Raw genomic sequence first — 16,845 nt, forward strand, 5'->3', positions numbered from 1 at the left:
GTTATTATAATGCATCATGAAGAATTCCAAGTCCGTCCTTGTATTCATCTATAACTGTCTGTTGTATGCATGAGGCATCCCCAACAACGCTTCAGATCCTCTCTCGTCACATCCCAAGACTCGAACCTCAACCATCAGCCTCATTTTGCATTCTGCAGGTTTAGCATGTAGACCATGACGAATTCAACAATGAAGCAAGTATTTATACACATTTGAAACAGGCAAAGCAGACGGGGTTTAGAAGATCATTGCGAGTCCCATGGCAACGCCAACCAAAACGAGACCAGAGTCAAGGACCTTTTCAACTTTTGAATTAGACTGTTTGGCAGAAGTCGTGCTGGCGGAAGCTGATGCCTGAGTCGAAGAGACGTGAGCAGAACCAGAGGTGACGACAGAGCTCGCAGCAGACTTGATGGATGTGATGACTGAGGAAGCCGTAGAAGCCGCGGTGCCATTGTGGGTGGTACCAGTGATGTTGGCGGCAGACGAGCCACTGGTAACTGTGTTGGTGACCGCTGCAATAACACCTGCTGAGCCACCGCCAACTGTCTGGTAGGTCTGACACTGCCGAGTGGCACCAGCAGGATGGGGAGCAGGGGTAGTGGGTTCGTCCTGGTGAAAGGTCGATTCTCCATAGACTCCAGGCGCTTCCTCCGTAGGGTCACCCAAGCAAGAATCAAATCCTTGACCCATGTTTCCGGGAATGGTAAACTGACAGCTCACTAAGCCCTGCCGCATCAGCCTGAAATTTATGGGCATGCGAACGGTACGTACAGACGTCGTAAATGTGCTGGCAATAGGCAGCAGCATTCGGTCCATCCTGGCAAGCTCTGATACAAAACTCATCTGGACACTATCAGCGAGGCAAATTTTCCAAGACGTACTCGAAGACATGAAACTGGTCCACTCGTGAGTCTGCTCATATTGGCCAGAGAAGGCGTTGGTAAAGACGAGACCGCCTTGAGGGTTTCCAAGACCCGTCCAAGCTATACACCATCAGTCTTCCAGAGCCCACCGCTGGATGACAGACATACAATGTGGCTACAGATCATCAGCAAACGCAATGGGAGACAGAAACCACTCACGTCAAGCTCTCCGCCCTCATCACCGGCAGGAATCAACAGTTTTGTCAGCTACGGCTTGTATCAGCTCCGTTCCACCGAGCTACGGCCCAACGCACGTCACCTTGACCAGTAACTTGGACATAGGAAACCTTGTCAGATTGAACCTTAACAAAGTGTGCCCCGGTAATAGTGCCAGAGGGAATCAGCCTCGTCCCATAGCCGTCCTTGAGACAATACCTATGCCCAAGTCAGCGACGGCGTACTTTAGACATTGGTCCACATACGAGACAACAATCTGCTCAACGTTACCAATCTTGCTGGACCCATCGCCTTCCTCGCTATGGGTTGAGGGAGGTCCCCATAGACAAAAGTCGTCGACGCCGTTGACAAAGACGTTTTGGCATTTGGAGGTGGCGGACGAGGCGGTCCCACACTGGTTCGTTCCATACTGTCCTTGCTCAGATGTTTGGGGTAATGAGCCTGGCGAGTACGTAGCGGTGTACTGTGCGAGTATAGGAGTTGCCAACAGCGGCAACAGTGCTTTCAGAATAAACATAGACATGGTTTGAGCTTTCTTGGAGTAAATTTTTTTTTTTCCTTTGAGCGTATATATATATATTCCAGAAGCGAGGAAGTATAGGCGCTGAAAAGAGTCGTAGAGAAGCCCACAAAACTAGTCGAAGCGGGCGATGAAAAGAAAGAAAGAAAAGAGAAAAGAAGATGGGAAATGCTTTTCCAGGCGGCATGAGCTTTCTTATACATGACATGAGGCATGAGCGGAAAGAGGAAACAGATCTAGGGATTTTTTTGCGGATAAAATTTTTGACAAAAACGGAACACGCCGGGCGGTTATCATGGTCGGCTATGCTTGGATTAGTGGCATAGGATGCATGGGAGAGATGGGAAAGATGGGAAAGAGGAGAATCCATAGAGAACGCTGGATAAGACAATCGTCGACACTCAGGCCAGACTTGCTGGCGTGCCTGCCCTAGACAACAAAATATCTCCCTTCCACTGTTCCACAATGGGTATCGCTAGTCTCCCTCTGCTCGTATGACTGCCCAATCCCAGCTGGTCAAGTCCGTTCAATGCTTCAACCGTCTCCAGTCCGACGCCGCTCGGCTTGAGCTTAAAGAAGCTCCTCTTCTTTCTTCCCACGCCACATGGGTCGTCATCCGTTTCTTCGCTAAGAGGAGCAGCAGACGCAAAGTCTTTCTGTTGGGCACGCTGAGCAAGTACTTGGGCAAGACGAGAGGAGCGACCACGAGTACGACCGCCTTGTCGATACACGCGGGAAGGGCGAGCAAAGTGGGAAGACTCGGGCTCCGAGTCTGAGGAAGAGGGATCGTCAAGCGCACTTTGTCGACGTCTCTTGAGTAATCCTACTACAGGGTCAGGCAACGTAAAAAGTTGTCAAAGTGGACATACGTCTTATACGCTGGTCAATCTCGTCTTCCGGCTCATCATCTCCGTTGGCGGTGATACCAAGCACTTGACCTATCGTTTGTTTCGGTTGTCGTCGCAGCTGGACGGAAGGCGCAAATGGAAGATCTCTGAGATTCTCAAAGACTTGTTTCCTACAAATATTGGTAAAGGTCTCGCGAGGGTGAATAGACATTTCCTACTTTATACGTTCAAGATACTCTGGCGGATTATGATCTGGCGCATTTGTCGGAAGTACTTCTAATTTGTATCGAGGGCCATAGTATTCCAAGCTAAAGTGGCAATGTCAACTTCCCATTGCAGCAAGTGATACGTACAATTGATTATATGGCAAATCCTCTGGCAACTCTACACCACACATGATGGAAGTCTCCTTCGTCCATGCTCTTGCTACGTTTTTGCTATCATTGCGTCAGAGGTACCCCACGACAGACTGCACTACATGTTGCTCACATGGTATAACCACCACCACCAAGCATCATGATGGGTACGTCAAAACTCTTGACAAATCTAGCGCATTCCGCGTGTCCTGTACCGTGCATCAGACTTTTGCGTATTTTGCTATATACACTTGAGCATACCTTCCAACGTGAGATTGAAGCCACCGAGCTTGTCACCCGATATTGAATCGGCGCCCATTTGAAGGACGACAGCGCTAGGCCGGTAATGAGACATAATTCTCTCAATGACCTGCAATATGGTCAATGCTGAAAAACGGTTGTATGGGCGCAACGTACAGGCTTAAAGATAGATTGAAATGACGCATCTGTTATCCCATCTCGTAGAGGAACATTAACCGCATAACCTTTACCTTTCTTCATGCCCACATCCTGCATTGATTAGCATGGGCCTGAATGGCCAAGAGAACGGAATACCTACTCGAACATCACCGGTCCCTGGAAAAAATTCACCAAATCGGTGAAAACTGCAAGTCATCACTCTATCTGTAACATAAAAGGCTTCCTCAACACCATCCCCATGATGCACATCTACATCGATATACAACACTCGCGGGTGTATTCTCAAAAGTTCCAATATACCAAGGACACTACATGCGCATGAGTTGTAACAAGAGCACATTTAAACAAAAACTTACATGTCATTCACATAACAGAATCCACTAGCCTCCGTCTTTTTGGCATGGTGTAAACCACCAGCCCAGTTGATGACAATGTCAGCAGCTCCTGCATTGAGCCTCTCTGCCGCGCCTAGTCATGGGTTAGCTACGAGACGAACAAACGTAAAATTAACATACCCAACGATCCACCGGCAGAGATGGTACAAAACTCAAATAATCCGTCAAATGCTGGGCAATCCTCACCCATCAAACCTGATTGTATCAGCGGTAGTTATGTGGATGAAATCCCACGATTGGGCCAACCAGCACCTACATCTTGTTCCGCCGCCTGTTAGTACATCCGCCGTCTCCGGCGTCACCAATTCCAACAAGTCGATAAACTCATCTGTATGAAAGCGAGTCATCTCTGCTTTAGTTGCTCGACGTGGCTTCTTTTGAAAATACACTATTTAGCTGGGATTCATAATAGGCAAGAGACGCTTACTCACAAACACTTGCATTGACTTGCTTCGACCTCCTCTTAACGCAGCTTGTTCCCACTTGAGTGATGCTTCATCTCCTGCAAACCCTTGAACAAGCTCATCATTCACTCTCCGCTTTCCCTCTCCATCTTCCGGATTCCAATCATCTGCTGGCCCATGAGATATACCTTCTTCATCACACATTCCATAATTCACAATTAAATTATGAGCCATCCTTATCCGATGAGGTTTCATAGGATGGCCGAGATAGTAGTTGTAGTTGCCTACATCCTGGTCGTAGTAGTATGCGACACGACGGGAGGATGAACTTGTAGGAGGCGGAGAGAGGTCAAGGGGTGGAGACTGATAGCTCATAGCCGTCATGGTGGGTGCAGGAAGCTTGGAGGCTGAATGGATCGCAAGAGTAGGTCAGAATTGATGAAGAGCTACAGTCGAGCGCTCAATACTATAAAAATATTCTATAAAGATGAAAAAAGCAAGTTTAAAAGGTTGAGGAAACTAAACATTTTGACTTTGTATTGAAAGTCCATTGCCCAGTTTGAAAATGGAAAGTGAATTGGATCAACAAGAGCGCGCCTATTTCTCAAAGTTTAGGCACGCCCATCATCTTATCTTTTACTTGTATGCAACCAAAGAAATGCACAAAAACCGGGAAAGGTTCACAACCACAACTTCACAAGTGAAATGCTTGTAGATAGATTTTTTTTTCGAAGTTAGTTTCTCATATACGGCATCATCTTTACTGACAACTAATGCCTCTCAAACCATCTTTTGATATATATATATATGAGTTTAAGCTAGAACCTGCGCGCTCACCTTGCGACGGATACTGGCTTTGCTGCTTGTTCTACTGAGAGACCCGGATTTTCGACGTTGATAGGTAGGGCCAACGGGACGTTGGCCAGATTGACGAGTGACTGATAGAAAATGTCAGCTTGAGCGAAAAACTTGTCGCAGAAACAAAACAAGGACGACTTACGTTCATTGACGAAAGCAACTCCCCAAGCTTCAGCAGTGTATTTGCTTACATACTTCAAGGTATAAGCCTTGTGCTCTCAAAAAAAAGAACGTGAACTCACATTGAAAAGCTTTTCCCAGTTACTTTTCCTCTGTTCTGGTTTCAGAGTCAATGCTTGATAGATGGCATCGGCAGTAGATTGAACATCCCCTAATCCGTGAAATCAGCCAAGCGTCGATATTGAAGCGTTAGTACTTACAAGGATTAATTAGTAGACTACCATTTAGAGACTGGGCGGCACCAGCGAATTCAGATAATATCATACTGCCATGTCTTTCCTCTTGACTAGAGATATATTCGTATGCCACCTGTTGCAAGACCTTTATTAGCGGTGTCATTTTGTATGATAACGCCAGACTTGCCAAGTTCATTCCATCTCTGGTAGATGTCACCAAACAAGCATCCGCCAATGCGTACATTGCCGTCAACTCATCAAATGGTACGCTTTTGTGCAAGAAATGAATTGGCATAGACTCGACTGTGCCAAAACGACCATTGATTCTTCCAACAAGCTCATTTACACAGGCTCGAAGATTTTGGTATTCTTCAACATCTTGTCTTGAAGGGATAGCAAGTTGCACAAGAACAACTTTCCCAATCCATTCGGGGTGTTGTGTCAAAAACACCTCAAGAGCATGGAGTTTTTGAGGAATGCCCTTGATATAATCGAGACGGTCAACACCAATGATGACTTTGCATCCTTTGAAGCGTTCCTCCATTTGCTGAAGCCTTTTTCTGATGGTCTCTTTTTTGATACCATCGACAAATTGATGTGGGTCAATACCAATAGGAAATGTGCCGACTTGACAGTATCGGCCCTCAAACTCAACACCGTTCGGTTGTGTCTCTAGTCCAAGGATACGAGTGCATGAAGAGAGGAAATGACGGGCATAATCGTATGTGTGGAAGCTGTAAATGTCAGGTCTAGTGGATGGAAGAAAAGTGTATACATACCCAATCAGATCACATTGTAACACACCCAGCAGGATTTCTCGCCTCACTGGAAGGATACTACAGTCTTGTCAACAACTTAGTTCCAGCCCTGGTACTCAGACATACCGATAGATTTCGCTAGAAGGAAAAGGGGTATGCAAGAAAAAGCCAATCCTGATACCTTCTTTGCCCTTCTCCTTGGCCACCAACTCTTGTTTTTGGAAAGTACTCATTCCTCTTTTGTTATATACAGGTCTTGATTTCCCCCTCAAATCCATCTCTCCACCTTCTTCCTCCACATCATCAAGCATCTCTATGCCTTCATCCACCGCTTCGGCCACACCGGGATCCATCTTGAGAACCTCTTTAACAACATGATCGTCAACACCTTCTTTCACTCTACCGAGTTCTTGGCGGACCATTTCGCCCTGTGCGGATTCGCCTGTGATCATGGATCGGAGAAGCATAGGGAGAAGCATGAGATGATAATCTTGAACCCAAACCATGTCGCCGGCTTTGACCAGACTGGAGACGGCATCTGCGAATCGCATATTGGCCTCACGATAAGCGAGCCAGTGAGCAGCGTCAAAATTCATCTCTCCTGGGTGATAGTGGAATAAGGGCCACAGAATAGAGTTGGAAAAACCTAGAAAGAGCATGAGCCGTGATATCATCAGAATGGCGGAAAGCGTACCATTGTAGTGGCTATCGGCAAGCTCGTCCGAAAGATAAACAGGAACACAATTATACTCTTCCAATAACCTGTCGTTGACGTGCTTGCGATCATTCATTGGAATCTGCGTGTTGTTGGCTCAAATCTTGCATGAGAAGCGGAATACGTACGTCTTTGCCCGGCCAGCCAATCCAAGTGAAGCTCATAGACTTTTTGCATCCGCTCAGAGCAGACACAAGACCTCCGGAAGACATCTTTGGTATTGTCAGCTCCAGCCCGGTCTTTTTCAATAGCCAAATGCCCAAAACTTACTTTGAAATGATATTCTCCCTTTTCGTCTTTACTTATAGTCACTGGCAAACGATTTGAGACCACAATAAGCCGCTGACTCTTCCCTACTTCGACCTTGGGGATCGCTGAAGAGGGTGAGCTAGCAGGGAAGCGAGCATTTGCAGCAGCGTTTGCAGTAGACGCTGGAGAAAAAGTACCTGAGAAAGAGGTGGAAGTAGGTGAATCGGGTGCTTGTTGGGTGGGCATTGTGGTGTCTGTAGCAGCAGGAAGCGAAACTTGAAGAAAGATGTAAAATAAACAATATAATAAAATAAAAAAGTAAAATAAAGGAAGTCGAGAAACACAGTCAATTATAAAGAAATGAATGGAATTAGGTAACTGGAAAATAACTAACAGCGATTGCTCTCTGACGTCAATAATTTTTTGTCTTGTCATTTTCAAATTTTATTTATTTATTATTTCATTCTACTTCTTAACATGCATAAGTGTTATGGTATCGCAATTTGCCTCTTCATGCTTGCCTTGCCCTTGCAACGCAGAAATCCTTGCCCTCTCCGGCATTCCTTGTCCCGGCCGGTGTATCCGATCCCAACGCTTCCCAAGCCCTCTTCTTGCAGTCGTTGTTTAATCGCATGTGTAGGCCTTGCTGGCTAAAATCTTGCCAGTCATGCTCTTCTCCTGGCCCTGCAGAGACTCTAAGCATCTGTCACTGTTCCGCAACGGAACATCACCCTCAACGGACCCAAGACAAAGGGTCGGAACTTGAGAGAAGAGATGTCAGTGGATGGCTTTGACTTGCTGTCCGTTTGATTCGTATCCTGATGTCAGAGGTACACCCGTAACTCTGTTTCTGCTTGTCGAATGTAGCACACGCCGAGAAATGAGCACGGCAGAAAGGGCAGGACACCGCCAAGGCTATCCCTTCTCAGCACCTCACACACATTCAGAGCGAGGAAATTCTTCCGCCAGTCTACAGCTCATAGCTGTCTGGAGGGTCTCGCAAAATCCTTCTGTGGTGCCTTCTTGATTGCCAGACACAAAAACTGTTTGTTGTATGCGCATGATAGGCATGACTTGTGATTACGTAATATTCAGCTGTGTATACATTCACCTACATGAAGCCCCCCAAGATTATGTTAAATGCAGAGTGCAAAAAAGATGGTGAATGGGTGGTAGCTTCAATAGTAATGAGCTATTGGCCATAAGGATTTGCCGAGAGTGATAGTGAGGAGGCTGTGCTGGCAGAGAGAGCTTGCTTGTTGGTACTCTGGTTGGCCCAATAGCGATAAGGGCATGGCTTCTAGCAGCTATTCTTGTTATCTACGACAGGAATTGGGGTAAGCAGACTCTGTAGCAGAAACGCTGAGACTTCTGATCCAATAATGGCAGCAAGACGAGATTAGAACTGTGATTTTAAAGACGACTTGTATGAGGGACGCGTTCTAGACATTGAGAGTCAGTGGTTGTGTGGCAAAGCTCTGTATGGCTGACAGGCAGCTTCAGTCTGTATTGTGAGCGATTATCAGAATGATGGGCGTAGAGATGGATATCAGAATATAGAGAAATATATACAAAACAGAAATAAAAAAGATTAGAAAAGAAGAATTTGAGTTGTAATCGAGAATTGGCTAAAGGAGAAAACAATTAAAAATTAAAAAATCAATATCGTCGCCATTTTCCTTTCGTGCTTACAACTCGTTTTCGTTCAAACAGTCAACAGCTTGGTCTACTATAGTAACAGACAGTGCCACTGGTAGTTACAGCAGCAAAGAGAGAAGCAGTACAACATTGTGCTTTGCTTGAGCTGTTTTACTCTTCTTGCTTTGCGCGACTTTCTTACCCTAAACACAGGTATATCGCTTGCGCATGGCTTTGAGTCGCTCTCACTGACAAGGGTTTCCCAGTAATTCTGAATATTAGACCCAACATCGATATCCAACGGTATCGAGGAGAGCCATGTCGCTGCCAAACGCGTTCGTGACTCTGCTAACCACTCCGTCCTATCTTCCAGGAGCCCTTGTTCTCTTGCATTCTCTGAGAAAGCTCCATCCTGAGCCTCGAGATTTCAAGATTGTGGCTCTCGTAACTCCAGAAACCGTCGATGCCAAAACGATAGGAGAGCTGAGGAATGCAGGTTATGATATCGTCATTGGTGTTGAACCTATAGGTAGTGGAAAGTCTGGATGGGAGAATCTGCATCTTATGGGTTAGTTAAGTGCCTGGGTAGGGATTACTTGCTGATATCTCTTGCCAGGTCGGCCTGATCTCAATTTTGCCCTCACCAAGCTTCATCTCTTTCGTCTCTTTCCATTCTTTTCGACTCTAATCTATCTTGATGCCGATGTTCTTCCTCTTCGACCACTCTCTCATCTTTTTACCTCCACATCTCCACATGTACTTTCTGCGTCCCCAGACACTGGCTGGCCTGACTGCTTCAACTCTGGTTTCATGGTTATCAGACCCAGGGAAGAAGATTGGAATGGTTTGAGGGCAATGTTGAAAGATAGTGAAGACGATGATGGAATATTCAAGGAAGGAAACGGTAGTTTTGACGGCGCTGATCAAGGCCTGTTGAATGAATGGTTTAGTGAAGGAGGCGGAGGTGGCGCGTGGAATAGATTGCCGTTTACGTGGGTGATCATTTGGTATAATTTGACGAAAACTGATATGTTTAGGTACAACGTAACTCCATCAGCGGCATATACATACGCTCCAGCCTACAAACGTTTTGGATCAGAAATCTCGAACGTGCATTTCATTGGACCAAGGAAGCCATGGACAAACCTTGCTGGGCGACCTGCCGGTATCTTGCAAGCAAAGGGTAAAGAAGACCACTATGATTGTGAGTTTCATAGTTATTTTGTTTGCTAAGCAGTGTTGACTCATGTGTTGATGCAGATTTGTCGTTAATTGACAAGTGGTACGCTGTTTACGATCGCTACGTTCGACCTTCTGCTCTAAACAATCCTGACGTATCCAAACATTTCGCTGTCCCTGAAACCATCTCGATCTGGAATGCTCCCTCTTCTAAGGATACACCTGCAAACCCAACAGATAGGTTGGGTCTGGCAGAGTTGAAGACGGCAGCACAGTCTGGTATCTTGACACTCAAGAGTGGTCAATATACAAGCTTACCTTTGGAAGGAAGAGTAGATCTCATCAAACCTAAACCCAAGCCACAAGTAAGGATGTCTCTTGAGACAGTGCCTCTTGTTGAGAAGCCTCCGGTATTGGATTTGCCGCCCAAACAATCTTCGCCTTCATATGCTTCCACTGAGGCCCAAGCAGAACACCCTGCTATATGGGACGCCCAACGTTATTCTCCCCCAATAGATAACACGCCTGAGATGTCTATTCCTCACACATATTATCCTAACGCTTGGGAAGCTTCACCATCTCAACAATCCAATTATTATTCAGCGCCTCGTCATGAGCATAAAGAACCCGAATACCCAAAGCTGCCAGAAAATGTCAAAACGGACGATTGGTATGCACGTTTCTCTCACACTATCCCATCAAAGCAGGAAGTCGTTCCAGTATTCCCATGGGAAGAAAAAGAGCACCGACCGGTGCCGCAACGAGTATTTCCTAGAGGTGAAGAACCTCTGCCTGTTCTCATTCAGCCTATCCGATCGTCTGCCATCTCTTCTAAGAAACCCGCTTTAGAATATCAGCATTCTTCATCTCCATCGTATCACAAAGTGATGCCTAAAGCCTTTTCTCCCCCAGCTGGAACAAAGCCGCTAAGCATGGTAGAGGCAATGGCAAGTTACACTAACGCATGGGATGATATACCACAGATTGAAAATTATGTCAAAAGAATCTCTGGTGGTGTTGGGGGAAGGGATATACGCAGTCTATACGAGAGGCACCATAGCTTGCAGTCGATGCCTGGAACTCCAAAAGTTCCAGCCGGATCATTTGGGTTTGGCCATCAACAAGGCTCTCTGAACAAGAAGCGACCCAAAAGCAAGGAAGTCACTGAAAAAGGGCGAGGAAGACAAGAGGCTCTAGATGATTCTGCAGATGGAGATGATGAAAACTCGACCTCTACGTCTGAAAATGAGGCTGAGTCTGGTAACATGCTCCCTAATATACCAGGCAACAACGCTCAAAACTCATTTCCCTCCGGAATTTATGCTGCAAATGATAGATATCGAGACCGATGGGCTCAGACTGACAAGATTAAAATGCACGATGAGAAAGTTCAGGCGAGCGAAGGTGGGCCATGGACAAGTCCCATCATAAAAATTGTTGGATTGCCGCCTACTGCTCATGGCGTACAGGAGCATGTTAGGGGAGAGAGCAAGACCGTGCCGTTCCCCACTGGTTCTGCCTCCAGCACACATGGCCATGTGCACCGCCATCATCATCACCACGAACAACATCCGATCACATCATCTTTTTCCTTGCACAAACCCGTTCTTACTGAATCCCTTCCATCATACGCATTTGATTTCAAATCATCTTCTCATCGCGCACATAACCTTGCTCACGCCCAACATACATCCAGTCCTACTCAGCTTGTGCATGACCGAAGTCAAATAGATGTGGGTAGGGTGTGGGATCCCAACACGGATGTGGAAGTCCGTCGAAAAGATAGTCAGAAAGTTTTGTCGAGATTTATGAAGGCCGCAGAAGACATGGGAAGACTTCCTGCTTAGTCTTTTTGGTTGTTCGTTTCATTGCCTAATCTTGCTGTACCCTTTCTCATCTTGTTACTTTCTGTGCCAAACCAAGATGCCTCTCAATAAAACTAGAAGCGCGATTATGATCGCTGGTGACTGTATCTTTTTTGACTAAAATTCAAATAACAAATTTTATCAATACTTAATCTGACGTATTATTACAAACGTCATTTCAGCATTGTCTGCTGCTGTGTTTAATTGCCGTTTCCTAAAAAGAACCTCGAATCAAATTAATATATTGGCATGGTGATTACCCAAATGCATGGACTTTCCTTTAGAGATATATGCCTGATCTTAGCAATATACATTGATTTTCAAAATTGTTAATTTTTACGCTAAATATCAATGAATTCTTTCAACCACATTCTCGATTTTGGACAACCTGTGATTGGACAGTATCATATTTGGTTTTTTGGTCTAATTTGTACTGAGGATTTGTCATAGTTTTATGATCATTATGGCTGATGATGTCTGTCATGGATTGATGATATGAAGAAATGCATATGCAGTATGTTATATGAGAACGCTCATAAAGGAGGTTTTTTTGGTTTATCCATTGTTAATTTGAAGCAGATGATCTCGATGAAAAGCAAGCACACAAGTACATTTCGTACCATACATTTGACATGTACAATCCGATTTGCCATATGTAAAGCTCACAAACCTCATCGTCATACGGTACAACATGAAGCGGTGATGAAGATTGAATGCAAATTGTAAAGTGATTGATCATTAACCAATGGTTTAAATTTGTATGTTGATAGGTGTCCAAATCGCTTTTGTGGCAAAAAGAGGTGCTTGAGGCTCAAGCGCTGCGTCTTCAAAGCGAAAACAAGAAAACTCAAGTTGCCCCAGACCACTTTAACCGAAGCCCATCAAGCCCTGATATAGACCTAGCGTGAGCAATTTTGCTTTGTTATTTTATAAAATACGACCCACATCGCATATAAAGTAAATCGGCAATTACACTTCTTTCTTCAATTAAATCTTCTTGATTTTTGTTGCTTTTATTTCTTTCGTTCATCCCTCTGTTTTCTTCCTTGTTCACAACTGAAAAGATAGACGACGGCCAAGCTTCTCTGCCCGACGTCAACCCTTGACTCACGCTTCCAGCTTCTTTGTTCTTTATTCCATCACATGTGTTCATGACAACTCTGTAGGCGAGCCCAGGATCAGATACAGAAAGGTTGGCAAAGCCCTTGGTCAACAAGGCTAAAGATTCAAGAGTTGATGTTGGTAGCTCGGTAGAGGACGTGGATGACTGCGTCATTGTCAAGTCAACTTGGTGCTAATGGACTATCATCATGAAAAGCTACAACTTACAGACTGTAGAACAGGAATGATGACATCATCAACAAGGGCCTTCCCAGCCTTTGCCAATGGTCCCTCCCTAAGCTTGTCATTGTTCGACTTGCTTCTGTTAGGTGTTAGTGGTACTTGCGTTCGTGGCGAAGATTCGAATGAATTGTTGTCTGTGACATAGCTTGAGCCCACACGATGAACGAAGAGGCGCTGGGAGCCGGCTGGGCTGGCTTTCTTGGCAGGTCGGATCGTGGAAAACCTATTTTACTAAGTCAATTTGTTTCGGTTAATTGCGAGAAATTAGAGGAGCGTACCCATCTCCAATATTTCCCGCCTGGAGAATTGTCCTTCTCCCAATTTGACTATTTTGTTGCTTCCAAGTCGAATGTCGATCTATAGGGCTTGTAGGTTCTAGTTCAGAATCTTTCACTTCTGTACCCAAATCGCGAACATCGACCTCTAGAGTTGGTGGTGTCTGATTAGACTGACGTTCAAACACAGGAAGAGAAGACCTGGAAGAGGTACGAGATTGGGCGATATGGGCGCCTCCATTATCATAGGCAGCACCATCCCTTATTGTATGTGCTGCATCCATAGCATCACCTGGCTCACCTTCACCCACCTCTAGATTCAGTTTGACAGGCACCCCTCTGACTGTGCCTCTTATGGTCTCATCGAAATTCCACTCATCACCTACTTCACCTATTGCCCGACCTGAACCATCTATAGTCAGGCCGAAGCCTGCTGCAAGTTTGTTGAGTGTCGTAGAAGGTGCTGAGGAAGGTTTTCGAGCCTCGGATGAAACGATCTTTTGATACCGACTGACAAGTGTAACTAAAGAGGAAGTTGAGAGAGCCGAGGTGATAAAGGGGTGTTGGAGCAATTCTTTGGCAGTGGCCCGCTAAATGAGATATGAGCCCCATTTCATTCTTGTTTAACCCGACCATACATCATGAGGATCTTTTTGAAGACACCTTTCGACAAAACTTCTGAAGTTTTCCCCCCATCCTTCTTCTGCTTCCAGCCTGGGCGCTTTAGCCTTGGGAATCAAGAATAAGACTCTCATGGGATGATATTCGGACAAAGGGGGGTCGCCTTTTGCCATTTCAATGGCAGTAATTCCAAGAGACCAGATATCTGCTCTGGAATCATAGCCCGCCTGACGAATCACTTCTGGGGCCATCCAAAAAGGTGTGCCAACAAAAGTATGACGCTGGGATTTGTGAGACGAGAGCTGAGCTGCGACCCCAAAGTCCGCTATGATCTTGTCAGTTACTTATACACTGTCAGTGTATGAAACACACCAAGTTTGACATCGCCAGAGGCAGAAAGCAGGATATTTGCGGCTTTAATGTCTCTATGAATCTTTCCCTCAGAATGAAGGTACTCTAAGCCAAGCAACAGTTCACGGCATATGGTTGCTATCTGTATTTCAGTAAATGCGCCCGGCTTCAACTGTGATGTTCTGTCAATGCACTCAGAATGTATATCCCAGGTATTTCGGCTTACGAGGTCGAGACAGCTTCCGCCCGCCAGGTATTCCATTACAATCCATAACCTCGCCCCACGAACGAAAGATCCATAATACTTCGTTACATGCTCAGACCAACAGGAAGAGAGGTGTGTGATTTCAGCCTGTATTTCTGAGATGTCATCTTCCGAAGATTCCAAATCTGTTACGGCCGTTAATTCTGCCCAGTCGATGTAACAGATAACTATACCAATCATCTTGATAGCCACGATTTGTTTGGTATCATTATGCATACTGCAAAAGTGTCAGGCAGGATTGTGATAACACATATAAACGTACGCTTTCCAAACGGTGCCGAAATTGCCAGCTCCAAGCTTCTCCAGAAGCGTATAGGCGACTGCTGGATCAGCCAGCCGGGATGTTTGCTTGCCTGGTGATTGCATGCCGGGCCGCACCAGGATGAGACGAGGTTAATGAAGAAACTGAGATATAATATGCCTTCACTCGGACTACCAGCTCAAGCAGTTGACAATCACATACATTTGCGTCGTGAAACTTGAGAAGTTGGGATATATGAGCTGCACACTCCACAGGCAAGGATGTATGGGTTTTACAACACTATACAGTCAGAAATTCAGAATAAGTCGTCTGTTCAAAAAATGGAGCTGGTAAATTATACAGAAATCTTACAAATAGATGATGTTTTAGCTATACGTGAATAATCGACCACCATGGAAAGTATTTTAAAGATGTAATAACAAATCAGTGTTGACTCTCGTCTTTGGTTTGTTTGTACGCTGAGCCTGATTAAGGCGACCAGATGAGACTGATAATTAAGATGTGCCTCCACTTTGTGGTTTTTCTTAATGCAAGCACATCATTTAACAATAAGTTATAAGAGATACCTTTGTTCTTGTATTCATCTTTCAAGACTCAAGATGCGCGCATACATCTATGATGACAAGCCGTACGTCTGTCTTGTGCTACTACCAGGCCTATCGTGAGTTCTACTAAGGCTACGCTGACTTTACAATGTATAGTGGAGACCAAAGGGCTCCCCACGACTCTGGCGTCGAGCTTTCGGAAGACGTTCTCGCGAAGCTTGGTGTTACTTATCTCTGTATTCCAATAGATTCGGACAACCAATGGCAAGGCAAAATCGACAAATTTGCTAGAGAAAGGGGATACAAAAACGTTGGTCTACTTGAATACTTTATCTTGACTGCGTCAGACTAATAGTACAGTTTGTATAGAGAGACCAAATCATAGTCACTCCCAAAGGCCTTGGAGAATCATATGAAACTAAAATAAAATCTTTCTTTGACGAACATCTTCACGAAGATGAAGAAATCCGCTACATTTTAGGAGGATCAGGATACTTTGATATCCGTGGTGCTGTAGATGTTCATCCTGATCAATGGATAAGGATTTCACTCGTTGCAGGCGATTTAATAGTACTACCCGCTGGGTGAGTATATTTAACCTGTATACTTTTGCAGCTGCCGTCATTTGTCAAGAGAAGTTGCCAAAAGGCTCACTAAATTATAGAATATACCATCGATTCACAGTTGACGAAGCCAACACTATAACAGCCATGCGTCTTTTCCAAGATGAGCCCAAGTGGACACCTTATTCCCGAACGGCATCCGATACAGACACCAGGCCTAGCCGAGGGCAATACATCGAAAGTGTGAGAGTTGGTGGTATAGCTATCTAGATAATTCGCTTGATTTTGCATGACAGATCTATCATGAAGACCGTGAAAGAGGCTGTCTTTGTATGCTATTGCTTTGAGAGTGAACCGATAAAGTGCCACTCACGGAAAAGCAGGCAATGGCTATCGCCAGAAGACTATATTCAGATAATGAGAACCAGAACAGAAAAGCCTCAAGAGATCTGTCTAATTCTTGTGTTTGTTTGTTAGCCAATAAGGTAACGCACATGCAGATGTGACGGAAGAGTGGTCCTAGAAAGCGAAGTTGAAACGTAGTAGCGTGGATTCCTCAGAGCTCTTGAGGAGCAATGAGTTTGAATTGGAACGGCCGATTCCCTTCAAGACGAGAACTACTGGCTTCTACAAGCTGAAGGTTCCAAGGATGCGTTGATCTTTGAGAATCTCTGGGCGAATCGATCTCCAACTATCTATATAACTTGCGATTGTGGATCGTCTACCCGCGATTTACATAGTCTGTGATTATGAAATAAGCTCCACTATGCCTTCCACAAGTTCATCTAACCTATCGTTTCATTGCAGCAGAGTAAATTCTTCAACTTGTATATAAATCAAATCTGAATGTTTATCTAAATGTTCAACTTTTCAACAATTCACTGCCTGAAAGAACTGACATTCGGAGATTAACTCTATCTCCGTTTTATCTGATCTTTAGCTGATTTAGAAATAA

General features: G+C 45.0%; 7 protein-coding genes across 7 annotated transcripts; 2 read left to right on the forward strand and 5 right to left on the reverse strand.

Annotated features, from left to right (window-relative positions):
• Positions 1-237: 237 nt before the first annotated feature.
• Positions 238-693, reverse strand: L203_101193 (uncharacterized protein; the record flags this gene model as incomplete). Its single annotated transcript, XM_066210638.1, has 1 exon — positions 238-693. The coding sequence occupies one exon, from the start codon at positions 691-693 to the stop codon at positions 238-240; it is 456 nt and encodes a 151-aa protein (XP_066066735.1).
• Positions 694-719: 26 nt separating this feature from the next.
• On the reverse strand, positions 720-1,626 carry L203_101194 (uncharacterized protein; the record flags this gene model as incomplete). Its single annotated transcript, XM_066210639.1, has 6 exons — positions 720-722; positions 775-830; positions 885-986; positions 1,079-1,133; positions 1,181-1,301; positions 1,349-1,626. The coding sequence occupies 6 exons, from the start codon at positions 1,624-1,626 to the stop codon at positions 720-722; spliced, it is 615 nt and encodes a 204-aa protein (XP_066066736.1).
• Positions 1,627-2,024: 398 nt separating this feature from the next.
• Positions 2,025-4,430, reverse strand: L203_101195 (uncharacterized protein; the record flags this gene model as incomplete). The annotated part of the gene is made up of 12 exons (XM_066210640.1): positions 2,025-2,446; positions 2,493-2,641; positions 2,690-2,779; positions 2,825-2,908; positions 2,961-3,036; positions 3,089-3,197; positions 3,245-3,337; positions 3,387-3,555; positions 3,604-3,715; positions 3,763-3,837; positions 3,899-4,016; positions 4,074-4,430. The coding sequence occupies 12 exons, from the start codon at positions 4,428-4,430 to the stop codon at positions 2,025-2,027; spliced, it is 1,854 nt and encodes a 617-aa protein (XP_066066737.1).
• Positions 4,431-4,826: 396 nt separating this feature from the next.
• On the reverse strand, positions 4,827-7,228 carry L203_101196 (alpha,alpha-trehalose-phosphate synthase (UDP-forming); the record flags this gene model as incomplete). The annotated part of the gene is made up of 11 exons (XM_066210641.1): positions 4,827-4,835; positions 4,884-4,984; positions 5,047-5,098; positions 5,147-5,235; positions 5,285-5,393; positions 5,448-5,994; positions 6,040-6,096; positions 6,145-6,664; positions 6,713-6,815; positions 6,862-6,945; positions 7,004-7,228. The coding sequence occupies 11 exons, from the start codon at positions 7,226-7,228 to the stop codon at positions 4,827-4,829; spliced, it is 1,896 nt and encodes a 631-aa protein (XP_066066738.1).
• A 1,710-nt stretch (positions 7,229-8,938) lies between these two features.
• Positions 8,939-11,646, forward strand: L203_101197 (uncharacterized protein; the record flags this gene model as incomplete). The annotated part of the gene is made up of 4 exons (XM_066210642.1): positions 8,939-9,188; positions 9,237-9,612; positions 9,658-9,824; positions 9,881-11,646. 4 exons carry the CDS (start codon positions 8,939-8,941, stop codon positions 11,644-11,646), a joined length of 2,559 nt encoding a protein of 852 aa, XP_066066739.1.
• An 865-nt stretch (positions 11,647-12,511) lies between these two features.
• On the reverse strand, positions 12,512-14,886 carry L203_101198 (uncharacterized protein; the record flags this gene model as incomplete). Its single annotated transcript, XM_066210643.1, has 9 exons — positions 12,512-12,552; positions 12,610-12,931; positions 12,994-13,231; positions 13,287-13,873; positions 13,922-14,229; positions 14,277-14,427; positions 14,482-14,645; positions 14,694-14,737; positions 14,783-14,886. The coding sequence occupies 9 exons, from the start codon at positions 14,884-14,886 to the stop codon at positions 12,512-12,514; spliced, it is 1,959 nt and encodes a 652-aa protein (XP_066066740.1).
• A 495-nt stretch (positions 14,887-15,381) lies between these two features.
• On the forward strand, positions 15,382-16,160 carry L203_101199 (1,2-dihydroxy-3-keto-5-methylthiopentene dioxygenase; the record flags this gene model as incomplete). The annotated part of the gene is made up of 4 exons (XM_066210644.1): positions 15,382-15,410; positions 15,484-15,637; positions 15,697-15,911; positions 15,992-16,160. The coding sequence occupies 4 exons, from the start codon at positions 15,382-15,384 to the stop codon at positions 16,158-16,160; spliced, it is 567 nt and encodes a 188-aa protein (XP_066066741.1).
• Between the last annotated feature and the right edge of the window lie 685 nt (positions 16,161-16,845).

The sequence above is a fragment of the Cryptococcus depauperatus genome, chromosome 1, assembly GCF_001720195.1.
Source record: "Cryptococcus depauperatus CBS 7841 chromosome 1, complete sequence".
NCBI lineage: Eukaryota > Fungi > Basidiomycota > Tremellomycetes > Tremellales > Cryptococcaceae > Cryptococcus > Cryptococcus depauperatus.